At 37.6% G+C, this 13,648-nt stretch overlaps 1 protein-coding gene across 1 annotated transcript in view; it reads left to right on the top strand.

Moving 5' to 3' along the window:
* LOC144452364 (tolloid-like protein 1) overlaps window positions 1-13,648 on the top strand; it is a 115,036-nt gene that overhangs the window by 36,689 nt on the left and 64,699 nt on the right. Inside the window, exons 4-7 of the mRNA XM_078143457.1 lie at window positions 1,646-1,824; window positions 3,166-3,399; window positions 5,818-6,036; window positions 8,548-8,664. Coding sequence (XP_077999583.1) covers window positions 1,646-1,824; window positions 3,166-3,399; window positions 5,818-6,036; window positions 8,548-8,664 — 749 coding nt within the window. The remainder of the gene's footprint in view (window positions 1-1,645; window positions 1,825-3,165; window positions 3,400-5,817; window positions 6,037-8,547; window positions 8,665-13,648) is intronic.

Raw genomic sequence — 13,648 nt, 5'->3', positions numbered from 1 at the left:
TGATTGCAAGAACGTGAACCAAAGTCAAATTTATAAAAATTTTCTGTAAGCTGTAAAACCCAGAAAAGAGCAAGAAAGAAATGAATTAAAGCTGTCAACATGCAATGACAGTAGAACAAAGACAACAGAATCGATATGAAAGTATGCACAGGATGATGACAAAATACGACGTCTAGGCTGTCATAACCCACCCAAACGTACGTATACAACTGAGTAAGCAATGGGAGCATACCATGTCAACGTCAATATGGAGAATAGCTTTGATTCGAGGAAAATCGACCAATAACTACAGTCACCTTTTCTAACAAGTTAACAATAGAAACCAGGTGGTTTGTATAAACAACTGTGACTTGGGTATATTCGGATTTCTGATGCACCTTAACAACAAAGTCGTACTGATTGCTTGGGGATGCCCTCCAATGTCGGCCATCTTAAGGGCGCAGAAGAGATCGAAAACATTGGGTTCTTACAGTCATTCACAGGGCGTAATTTGCATATCACTGATGTGACCATCATATCATGAACAATCCATAGTAAAAACACCCTGAAGAATGTTTCGCCCAAATTTCAGCCCAATCTGCCCAGTAGGTTTTTTGACCAAAAATCACATTTTTTGACCGAAATCACAAACCAGTGGTAAGATCATTTTGATTTGAACAATTTCCCTACTAGACTCCCAAGGTAATGGACCCACCATATATCATGGCAATCAGTTCAGCGGTTTTTGACTTTAAGTTGTTTACAAACACACACACACACAGAGAGACAGACAGACAGACAGACAGACACCGGGCGATCCCTTTAGCACTACTGAACCTCAGTTCAGTTGTGCTAATAAAGAGGTCAGGAAGCCACATCAAGAGTGGAACAAAACTTACTAGAAAGTATTGTTTGGACATACTACTTGACACACGAGTACTCTACATTAGGATACCTTGTCTGTTATTGACTATTAACAATTCCACACTGCTGGATTACTCCATATAACAGACGCTGCCTTTGAATTTTTTGTTGCATTTATAAAGAAGGAACATTGTATCACTCATGACACCTCAAATTTGATAAGCAAAAGGGAAACACTATAAATTGGATGAGAAACACTCTACTGCACAACTACCAACTGAAGGAACATTTCCTATCTAGTACTATCACAATACCAGTACCTTTTGTGTGTTTTTAACAACTGTGGCTGACATGCATTGATGCTCGTAAGCCTACTCGGTTATTGCATTTTTTAGGCATGTCTTCATTAGGAATACAGTACTTAACTTAAAGCATCTGCTGATATTTAAGAAACGACTAATGGTTTTAATCTTCCCAGCTCTGGCAAAGATGCCAAGTTACAATCCTTGTTTTACCTTCAGAATATATTTTCAGAATTTAACATATAATTTTTCAGAGGCAAAAGTAAATTCATAACATTATTTTGATCATGTGATCATCATACTTACAGGTTTTATGAATATGAAATGATCATCATAGTCACATTCACAGTCCCCATAGTGTTCTTATAAAGCCATTCATTACATATAAAATGCCACAACATAATGTTCAAATCATGTCAAAAAGATTTGTAACTTGTTCAGTTACTATATCATATGAATACCAAGAATGATATTGTGATTTTAAAATATTATTTATGTAGGTGCTGTTCATATGTTGGCAGAAGAGGAAATGGAGCCCAGGGAATTTCTATTGGTAAAAACTGTGATAAATTTGGCGTTGTTGTTCATGAGTTAGGCCATGTGGTTGGTTTTTGGCATGAACATACTAGACCAGACAGAGATGGCCATGTAACTATACAAACTGAAAACATACAGCCTGGTAAGTTTGCCATGTGCTTTTGTTAGCACAAGATTCAATAGTGCTTTAGGTATGGTGAAATGTGTGTGTGTGTGTGTGTGTGTGTGTGTGTCAAAAACCACAAGACAGATTGCCATGATATTTGGTTGGTATATTACCTTGGATGTTTAGTTGGGAAATTGTTCAAATCAAAATGATCTTACAACCAGTGTGTGATTTGGGTAAAAAAATGTGATTTTTGCTTAAAAAACTTAAAACTCAAAAACTACTGGGGAGATCAATCTTAAATTTGGATGTAACATTCTTAGAGGTGTTTAGATTAAGAATTGGTCATGACATGATGATCCCATCAGTGATATGCAAATTAGGTAGACAAATGTGTCTTTTTGGTCAAATCTTTAATTCCAAAATTACTGAGCCGATTAGGCTGAAATTTGGGTGGAACGTTCTAAGGGTGTTTATATTAAGAACTGTTCATGACAAATTGACATGATGACCCCATCAGTGATATGCAAATTATGGCTAAAAATGTATCTTTTTGGTCAAAAATCTAAAATTCCGAAACTATGATGATCCCATCAGTGATATGCAAATTAGGTCTAAAAATTTGTCTTTTTTGTCAAAAATATATAGTTCCAAAACTACGGAACAGATTAGGCTGAAATTTAATGGGGATGCATCTGGCGATATGTAGATGAAGCTGTATTCATAACAAATTAGGTCCAAAAATCTCAATCTTGGTCAAAAACATTTTGAAACTGCAAGGTGAATGGGTTGAAACTTTGTGGGGATGTTTCTGGAGGTATTATACTGCAGTTATTGTTGAAAACATTCTGGCCCTAACAACCATGACCATGCCCTCAGCAACAGTGAGAAACCAGAGATAAAAAACCCTTCCTAGGGGAAAATCTTAGCTCTGGAAAAGTGTAAACCCTAACTTGTAATGGCTTAAACCTGACTAAGTACACACAAATAAAACATCTGCATGATCTGTTACTTTATACCTAAAAAGTAGTAGTGAAAAAGGAGACTTGCCTAAAATACACGCATAAAGCATAAAAAAATGAAAAATCGATGCTCATTCCTTGGTGTACAGCGCTCAATAGACTGAAGTCCTCAATGACTTCACCTTTACTTTACTGCTCCCTATAAAAGCACCCTCAACTTGCCACAAGAACATGCATTTGTCTATATGTTGTAACTCTAGAAGTTACATTTTTCATGAGTCCTTATGTCACTTCCTGCCATGTGGTACCACACAGCGGAAGTAGTGTCCACACCTCACATCTGCCTGAGGGCAATAGGATGAATGATGGCTAATAGTAATGTCTATTAATCTGTTTCTTATGTTCTATTTCACAGGACAAGATTATAACTTTCAAAAGTTAGATGCTACAGAAATAAACTCTTTAGGAGAGTCCTATGATTATAATAGTATAATGCATTATGCCCGGAGTACGTTCTCAAGGGGAATGTGGCTGGATACAATCTTAGCGAAGAGAGACCCTGTAACATTTGTAAGACCAGAGATTGGACAACGAAAAAGACTCAGTGAAGGAGATATCAGACAAGCAAATAAATTGTATAAATGTCCTGGTAAGTGGTTTTTAGCACAACTGAATCGACGTTCAGTAGTGCTATAGGCATGGTGAAATGTGTGTGTATGTGAGGATGTGTGCCTGTGTCTGTAATTGACTTAAAGTCATAAACCGCCAGACTGATTGCCTTGGTATTTGGTGGGGACATTACTTAAGGTGTGTAGATGGGAAATTGTTCAAATGAAAATGATTGAATCAGAGATGTGCGTTTTGGGTCAAAAAATGTGATTTATGGTCAAAACACTTAAACTCCAAAACTACAGGGCAGATTGGCCTGAAATTTGGTGGTTACAGTTGTTGTTGGTGTTCAGTTTTAAGAACTGTTTATGACACGATAATCCCATCAATGATATGCAAATTAGGGCTATTAAAAATGTGTCGTTTTATTCCAAAATTACTGAGCAGATGCAGCTAAGATATGGTGGGAACATTATAAGGGTGTTTAGATTAAGATGTATTCTTGATATGATGATTTCATCAGTCATATGGAAATAAGGGCTAAAATGTGCGTTTTTGGTTAAAAATCTGTCATTCAAAACTACTGAGCAGATTGGGATAAAATATAATGGTGAAGTCTATAGGGATGTATACATGGTGATGTATTCACAATATAATCATCCCATCAGCAGTATGCAAATTAGGCCTAAAAATCTTCTTTTTGGTCAGAAATTTATATCTTGAAAACTACATGGTGAATGGGGCTGAAACTTGGCAGGGATATTTCTGAAGGTATTTCTGTAGTTTTTGTTCAAAGCATTTTGCCACAACTGTCCCTAGCAACAATGGCTATGCCCTTAGCAACAGTGAAATGATGTATTACAAGGATAAGAGACAGGTAGGTAAGTGAATAAAGAATAAAAAAATGTATGTTAATATGACTAGCAACAAGACCACACCCATAGCAATATCCAAATGATGGTTTATATTGTAAAGATGAAAACTGGGAAGGGTAGGCAAGTGAATAAAGATTCCAGAAATGTATGCAAATATGCCTAGCGAGAAGACCATGCCCATAGCAACAGCCAAATGATCACATATTGCAAAGATAACATCAGGGATTCATAGACAAGTGAAAATCTGTGTAAATCTGACCAATGACAGCTTTTAACAGAGGTGAGGTGTAATAACAATCCATTATCAACCCAAATATTGTCTTGATTTGAGATTCAACTATTTCATTAGTCTCCCAAAGGGATGACTATTACAATGGGTTCCATCAGTGCATCTGTCCATGTGTACATCCATCTGTAATATGTCGTTTCTCAGACATGCAATATTCAATTTTATTCAAACCTGGCACAAAGGTCCCATATCATTTTAGGACATATGCATGTCACTTTATTTTCTGACTCATGCAAATTTGGCTGAATACCTTTTTAGCCCCCAAAGGGCGAAGCCCAAATGGGGTTACTACAATTTCAACCAAAACTGGTACAAATGTCAGATGTTATATATGGCATATACACGTCACTTGGTTTTACAACCCTCATGACAACAGCAAAATGGCGGCCATATTCGTCGTAAATAATCACACTTTGCCCAATAAGTCTTGAAGTTTAACTGATAGATACCTCATTCAAGCATCTTCACCCATCTTATCAATCATGAGCTTTTTAAAGGCACATTGACTTTTGACCTTGTCCTACATCTTCAAGGTCAAATAGCCATATCATTGTCAATAGTGTGTATGTATATCTCTGATATGCATGGACTGCTTTCAACCATGGAAGTGTAACCCACCAAACCTTGTACAAATGTCAGATGCTATAGTCTGCATATACACATCACTTCGTTTCACAAACCCCATGATAATGGCAAAATGGTGGCCATATTTGTCATAAATATTCACATTTTGGCCAATAACTCTTGACACTTAACAGATAGAGACCCTATTCAAGTGCCTTCATCATGGTTATAACTGGTGAGCTTTCAAATGAGACACTGACTTTTGACCTTTACCTTCATCTTCAGGGTCAAATAGCTGTCTTCCTATTTTGAAATCATTAAGATAATATAAATATTAATGTCAGTGTTCCTGAAATTATCAAGGATCTACACATAATAGATAAGAAATGAACAACCCTTTCAGGTGTTGTCAGTGTATCTTTTTGATTGCCTTACAGGCCATGCCATAGTTGTCCTTTTTGAACTGACAGCCTGTGACATAATGCACAAACTAAAGAATTTGTTGTAGTCACTACAAGAAATACTTTTTTTTGGAGGGGGGGGGGGGTGATGTTTCCATGAAGACTTGTTTTTATTAAAATCAATATTTACTGCATGTTCAGATGTTCTTAGCTTATCACTTACAGATACTTTTTAGTGTTTATTTCTTGCCACAATCTCATATAGAAGTAAGGTATTTGGGGTATGTACTGTACATGTCTTTTACAAAGACTTATTCTATCATTTGTAGCATGTGGTAGGACATTGCTGGAGACATCAGGGAATTTCTCATCACCTGGATTTCCTGACAACTACCAGCGAGGTGTGAAATGTGTTTGGAGAATATCTGTAACGCCAGGAGAGATCATTGTACTAAACTTTACTGCCTTTGACATACAACCAAGTACAGACTGTTGGTATGACTATGTTGAAATAAGAGATGGATACTGGAAGAGATCAACTCTCATAGGTATAACAGTTAAAACTTTGGAAATAAGAGCATTTCGGTTGCTTGCTTGCTTGTGGCAATCAAGAATGAGACAAGTTTCAAGCAGAGACATGCAATATAATTAGTGTTGGTAACTATTCAAAGTATAAACACCACAGGATCCCACATCCAATGACTCTGTTTACTGATTAGGACACTGCATGTGATAATGATCAAATGGGACAGTGTGGCTCATACCAGAGGCTCATATTATGAAGTATATTATAATTATTAAATACAATTTTGTATACAACAATAACAACTTCATCTTACTATAATTCAAGTTACAATTATAACATGTTATTTGTTGATCACTGAAATCAGTATTGAAATGGTTTTATTATAAAAATTGTGTCTATCCATACATGTACTTCAAATGATTCATTTTTGTTGTCCAGTAGGCGCACATTAGTAGCACCACATTAACAAAATGAAGTCATCCCTCTGAAAATAGTTCATGTTTATGCTCAAAAGTTGTGAGTTGGAACAAAATTACTCGACATGTGATCAATTTATCATTACAGTATTTCAAACTCAACTGCTTGTCGGACATAAATAACTGACTTTGCCCTTGGCTTTCCCATCGACTTGCAAGGGTAGACAATACCTTCTGTAAACATGCTATACCAGATCAAGTACTGTTGTCTGCGCTTGGTTCATGTAATTCCGACATCTTTGCTTTGATCCTACATCCTCTGATTTGCAAGACGATGACTTCAATTTTGGTGGAAACATTGTGACTGTATGACATAGACAAACAGTATTTGTGTGGTATACAGGCCTCAGTTTGTTGTCAGAATATGCAAGTTTAATATCACCCCCATTGCTCATTCCATTTTGGCTGTGTGTTGTGTCGGACAGATAACACTAATATACCTGTATTCATGTTGTTTCTTGCCAATTATTTTGTGATGGATCCACAATCAAAAATCCACAATCAAAAATACATACCACTCATTTTCATTTTCACCAAAATCAAGATGTAACATTTCAAAATTCAAAGACCAACTCTACCAAGTAATGGTATGTCCTATTCTGGTCTTGTACAATCTTATCTAATGTTATCAGCAGTTTATATCAGTAAAGGAAGTCACTTGAGATTAGTGTAAGAAGTCACTGCAGGCTCAGACCACTCTCAATCTGAGCTGCAGGCGATGTGTATCTACACTGTACCACTTCTGCTCTTGGATGGGCAAGTAAAATTCACAACACAGCCTGCTATTTACGTAGTAAATTTGTTATGTCAAAGTCAGAGTCAAACTACATCAGCTGGTACTAGCACATTAATTTGAAAATGTGTTAACATTAAAAGGCTACCCTGTCCCTGTTCCTGTCACTAAATTCAGTCAATTGTAGATGAAAGTGAACTTCATTGCTTCGGGAAAATTCTCTCCTAAAAGTTACAACTCTTACAGATAAAATACAACTGTATAGAGTAACATCTAGTCTATAAGTTCCTGAAAACTGTATTCTGATTATACACTAGCGTTATCTTCATAATAGGTCAGGAACTAGACTGTACAACGTTAGGACTCAGATCACTATAGGTCAGGACAACTGTACTAGTGTCATTATACATTACACATCGTCAAGTAAATGAGTCAGCATGAATAGTCCTAGAACACTATGAGAGTTTATTTTAGAACATGACAGATATAAACAAAGTCATAAAGCATTCTCTCACTCTATATCAGAGGCACCCACTGTTGTTTTGTGTCACTTATCTTTTTGTCTTTACCTAAATTGTCTCTATTTGAAGCTCACTTCATGTAAGCAAATGCAATGCTCTAATTTCCAAAGTTGTATCAATGCCTTCAATACCATTTTGCTGATTGTCAGTTCTAGAAATAACAACTCAGGATGAACTAAACAGTAGCAGATCTGATCACAGCATATGGAAGATTATACAACTCATAACACCAAAGTAAAGCATTTTCTGTATGTACCACAATCATTTATAGCAGCCATATCAAGTGTAAAAGTATACTGTTTCATTTGCTAATTGACCACATTAGAAAGGCCACATGCTAGGCTTGTATTAAAATAAACCACTTGAAACATTATACTTTTGCACTTGATATGAATGCTATAAACAAGTTTAGCACATAGAGAAAGTGCTTTACTTTAAGTTTAGTGTCACTCATTAAAACAATTCTATTATTGATAGTACTTTGTAAGAAGTGTAAAACAAGATTGCAATCTTTGCATGTAACTCTTCTATTATATTTGCCACTAGTTGCTAATTTCACAATGTGTTTTCTTCTTCTTTTCAGTGTTTTGCTTCATATTGGCTATGATATTCTTGCTTTTCTTATTAAACTATTCTATATCACAAAATACGAGCTATGATATTGTTAATCTAGTGCCAAACCTCAGAATTTCTTTTTTTCTTGTCTATTTTGGGCAGTTGTTTCTCTGTTTACTCTGAGATGTATGTCATTGCCTATTGAGTATTATCACATGATAATAAATGTTATTTACTTCTATATCTAGGTCGGTACTGTGGCAGAGACATACCGTCAACTATCAAATCCAGTGACAGCAGATTGTGGATTGAATTCAAAAGTTCTGAAAGATATGACAGTAAAGGCTTTGCAGCTCAGTATGAAGGTAAACATTACATGTGATGGAAAACATCATGTGATGATCACTGATATGTCACATGACATCAATCATTTGCGTATGGAGAGTGGTAGTAATGCAGGGTTATTGAGTTATGACATTAAAAAATGAGTGATTATACTGTTTTGAATAATTGGTCATTTTTATTGAGTTGAGTGTGAACTATCATGACCATTGTCTTTGTATTGGGTAGACGCTATGATTTAGTTTGTGTTTTCTGTTGCAAAAATTACCATGGTGACCTAGACATCTATACTATATCTATATCTATAGATCGAGAGACAACAATCCAATGTCGTTACAAATCTACTAAATATCGTAACGAACACAAAACCGATAAGAAACCAATACTGAGGTACAGTAACCAAAATAAACAGTGCGGACTATGTGGTGGTAATTAATACCCACACAAATGAGAGTGTCCAGCAAAAGGAAAACGCTGCCATAAATGTGACAATATCAACCACTTTGCCAAAGTTTGCCATGGTACACAAAAAACCAATACCAGACCAATAAGCAAACATCATGCCAGAGCAGTAAGTAACCAGAATTCACCAGATCCTGCCACACCAGCTGAAACTGTTGAAGTAAACAGCAATAGAGAATATTCATTTGGAGGAGAGGTGAGAGAATCACAGATTAATAAACCCATATTCAAAGTTAATATCCATGGTACCCCTATCTCCATAATGGCTGACTCTGGTGCATCAGTGAACATTTTGAATTATAGAGACTATATGAGTATTAAGCGAAGACCACAGCTTACAACCAGTACTACCAGAGTATATCCGTATATGACAGAAAATCCGCTAAATCTCAGTGGCAAGTTTCAAGCGAAAGTTACTAGTAATCATGGTTCATCGACAGAAACATTCCTTGTAGCAAAGGGTACATCAACCTCGATCCTAAGTTGGAAGACATCACAGAGATTAAACCTCATCAAAGTTATCAACACCGTAGACAACCAACAGCCTGATCAAACACCTGAAACACTTGACAATTTCCCAAGTTTAACCACAGGCGTAGGTGAATGTAAATGTGAACCAGTACACATACACATTGATGAAACCTTCAAACCGATCGCACAACCACACCGACGTATTCCTTTCCACGTAAGAAAACAAGTAGAAGAAAAACTTGATCAGCTGGAATGAGATGATATCATCGAACGCGCACAAGGTCCGACACCATGGGTTTCACCAATAGTTGTAGTCCCGAAACCACACAAACCCGACGAGATCAGAATTTGTGTTGATATGCGCTCAGTAAACAAAGCGATCATCTGCGAACGGCATATAATTCCGACAATCGATGACGTAGTATCAGACCTCAATGGTTGCACTGTTTTCAGTAAGATTGACCTCAATCAAGGTTACCATCAAATTCTGTTACACCCTGATTCGAGACATCTAACCACATTCTCGACTCATACCGGACTGTATCGATACAAATGTCTCAACTTCGGTCTATCCTGTGCTGTTGAAATATTTCAGAAAATCGTTAGTGACGCAATCTGCGGAATACCCAGAGTAAAGAATATCAGCGATGACATCTATATAGGTGGCATTGATCAAGCCGATCATGATAAACACCTCTTCAGACGACTACATGAGAATCGCTTCACAATCAACCTACCTAAGTGTATATTTCGTGCGCCGAGTATGCTGTTCTTCGGACATGTATTCTCAGGCAAAGGTATATCGCCAGACCCAAAGAAAGTTGAAGCACTGCAAAATGTCGCTGCACCGACCAATGTAACCGAAGTACGCAGTCTGCTTAGTTCTGCCGCATTTTGTTCAAGGTTCATCAAGGACTTTGAATTAATAACCCGTCCACTCCGATTACTTACCTGTGACAATGCTGAATGGCAATGGACTGAGAAAGAACAGTCATCATTTGAATCGTTCAAATTAGCACTGTCAACGAAGACAACTCTCGGATACTTCGACCCAAAGAAGTCAACCACATTATATGTTGACAGCCGTCTAATTGGTCTAGGCGCAGTCTTAACCCAGAAAGATGAAACTACAGGAGAAGTTACACCGTTGTACTTCGCTAGTTATCCGCTTACCGCCACTGAGAGCAGATATCCGCAAATCGACCGCGAAGCATTCTCGATATACTGGTCCATCAAGAGATTCCATCTATATCTGTACGGTAAAGAGTTTACAGTTATCGACCACAAACCGCTAGTTTCGCTGTTCAATAACCCTACATCTAAACCTACCGCCCGATTTGAACGATGGCTAATGGACTTGCAACATTATAAGTTCGCTGTAGAATATCAACCAGGCATTGAGTCAAACCCCGCAGATTACGCATCGCGACACCAAGTTGACTCCGAATTCAGTGATGTATCTGAACAGTACATATCATATGTAGCAGAAAACGCAGTACCGAAAGCAACAACGATACAAGAAATCAAAACCACAACTACCAAAGACCCAACTCTACAAGCTGTTATGTCCGCCATCAGATCAGGACAATGGCACAAAGCCACACACAATGTATCCGTATCTGAGCTATCCCGCTATGAACGTGTTAAACAAGAGCTCACCTGTACTGACACCATCATACTGAAATCAAATCGCATAGTAGTACCTACCTCGCTGCAAGATCGAACTGTAAATATCACACATGAAGCACATTTAGGCATTGTAAAGGCAAAAGCACTCATGCGAGAAAAAGTAAGGTGTGGATAAAATGGTGGAAACCAAAATCAAATCCTGCTTACCATGTCAAATAGTTACTCCGAGCTATACCCGCGAACCGCTCTGCATGTCTGTATTACCGGACAATCCGTTTGATGAAATCAGTATGGACTTTGCACGCGTAAAAGGAGAAACGCTACTTCTGATAATCGATGATTATTCACGTTCTCCAGTCTTCGAACCAGTTACCTCAACCGCTGCACGTTGTGTCGTACCAGTGCTGAACACCCTGTTCGCTACATTTGGATCACCTGGCACAGCCAAATCCGACAATGGTCCCCCATTTAACGGTGAAGAATTCGACCGATTCGCTAGTATATTAGGTTTCAAACACCGCAAAGTTACCCCTCTTTGGCCCAGAGCTAATGGAGAAGTAGAAAGATTCGTCAAAATGCTTAAGAAGTGCATCAAAGCATCCAAAGCAGAAGGAAAGAATTGGAGGAAAGAGTTGCAGATCTTCCTGCACAACTACCGCACAACGCCTCATACAACAACTGGCGTACCTCCCGCAACACTGTTCCTAAAACCCATCGTACGCAACAAGCTTCCGCAAGTAAACGACATCGACCCAGTATCTGAAATCGTACGCAAATATGACTCACTGCAGAAACAGAAAATCAAGATCCGGGCCGACAACAAGTCTACCATAAAACCAACTGACATCGGACCAGGCGACAAAGTACTTGTGAAACGACCATTCAACAAAGCAAAAGGCTCCACCGCATATGAACCTATCCCGATGACTGTTACAAGTAAGAAAGGCACTATGATCACAGTCGAGAATGACGAGCACGCAGTCACGCGAAATTCATCGTTCTACAAAAAGCTTGATAAGTCAACACTTAGCAATTACCCTAACAACGACGCTTATGACAACCTGTATGAGTACGAACCAAACATGACATCTACACCACCGTCTCCGATTGATATCCCTAAACTGGACAGTATTAATGACAACAACAAAGAGACTGTAATAAATCCCAAAGCAAACCAGCCGATGATGACTCTACGAAATCCACTCCAATCTTGTGCAGATTATCCCGGAAATGAATACCGCGCAAAATCTTTGATCTGTAAATGTTACCGCAGTATTTGATAATTTGTTGTATTAATAACGTTGAACACTGTGAACTTTCGTGAACTCTACTTAGAACTTTCATGAACGCTTATCAATGGACTGTTAGAACTTTCATGAACTCTTATCAATGGACTGTTAGAACTTTCATGAACTCTTATCAAAGGACTGTTAGAACTTTCATGAACTCCTATCAAAGGACTGTTAGAACTTTCATGAACTCTTATCAATGGACTGTTAGAACTTTCATGAACTCTTATCAAAGGACTGTTAGAACTTTCATGAACTCCTATCAAAGGACTGTTAGAACTTTCATGAACTCTTATCAATGGACTGTTAGAACTTTCATGAACTCTTATCAATGGACTGTTAGAACATTCATGAACTCCTATCAATGGACTGTTAGAACTTTCATGAACTCTTATCAGTGAACTGTTGCAGAGTTATTTATCCTAACTTGCGTTTTCTGAAGTTATAGTTCAAAAATTGTTTGTTATCCATTATTGTTTGTTGATCACCGAACGATAGTCCCTACATCAGATCAGTTTCATACAATTAACTCAGTATCTACAAGGAAGGGGATGTAATGTTCAAACTAGGTTTACAACTGTCAATCATAAGCTCCGCCCCACTGTGACATCACTCATAGGTTGCTATAGTGATTATGTAATATTATGGGTTGTTCCCGCTCATAAAAATTTCCGTCTACACATCAATAAAGTATAAGTGACTATCAGTACACCCAGTCGGTTCCAGTGTATTTATTTCACTCCCGACGTTACAGTTTCCATAGAAATAAGTGAGATATAACAATACATCAGATCTATGTTACTGTGTTTAACTGTCTGTGTGTCATTTGGTTTAACTGTCTGTGTGTCATTTGGTTTAACTGTGGGTGTGTCATTTGGTTTAACTGTGGGTGTGTCATTTGGTTTAACTGTCTGTGTGTCATTTGGTTTAACTGTCTGTGTGTCATTTGGTTTAACTGTGGGTGTGTCATTTGGTTTAACTGTCTGTGTGTCATTTGGTTTAACTGTCTGTGTGTTATTTGGTTTAACTGTCTGTAGGTCATTTGTTGTATTCAGTTACTATGTTAACTGTCTGTGTGTCATTTGGTGTATTCAGTTACTATGTTAACTGTCTGTGTGTTTTTTTGTGTATTCAGTTACTATGTTAACTGTCTGTG

This window comes from Glandiceps talaboti, chromosome 22 (genome assembly GCF_964340395.1).
Source record: "Glandiceps talaboti chromosome 22, keGlaTala1.1, whole genome shotgun sequence".
Classification (NCBI taxonomy): Eukaryota; Metazoa; Hemichordata; class Enteropneusta; family Spengelidae; genus Glandiceps; species Glandiceps talaboti.
Note: the sequence above shows the minus strand (reverse complement) of the source record. Positions and strands in the feature narration are given on the sequence as shown.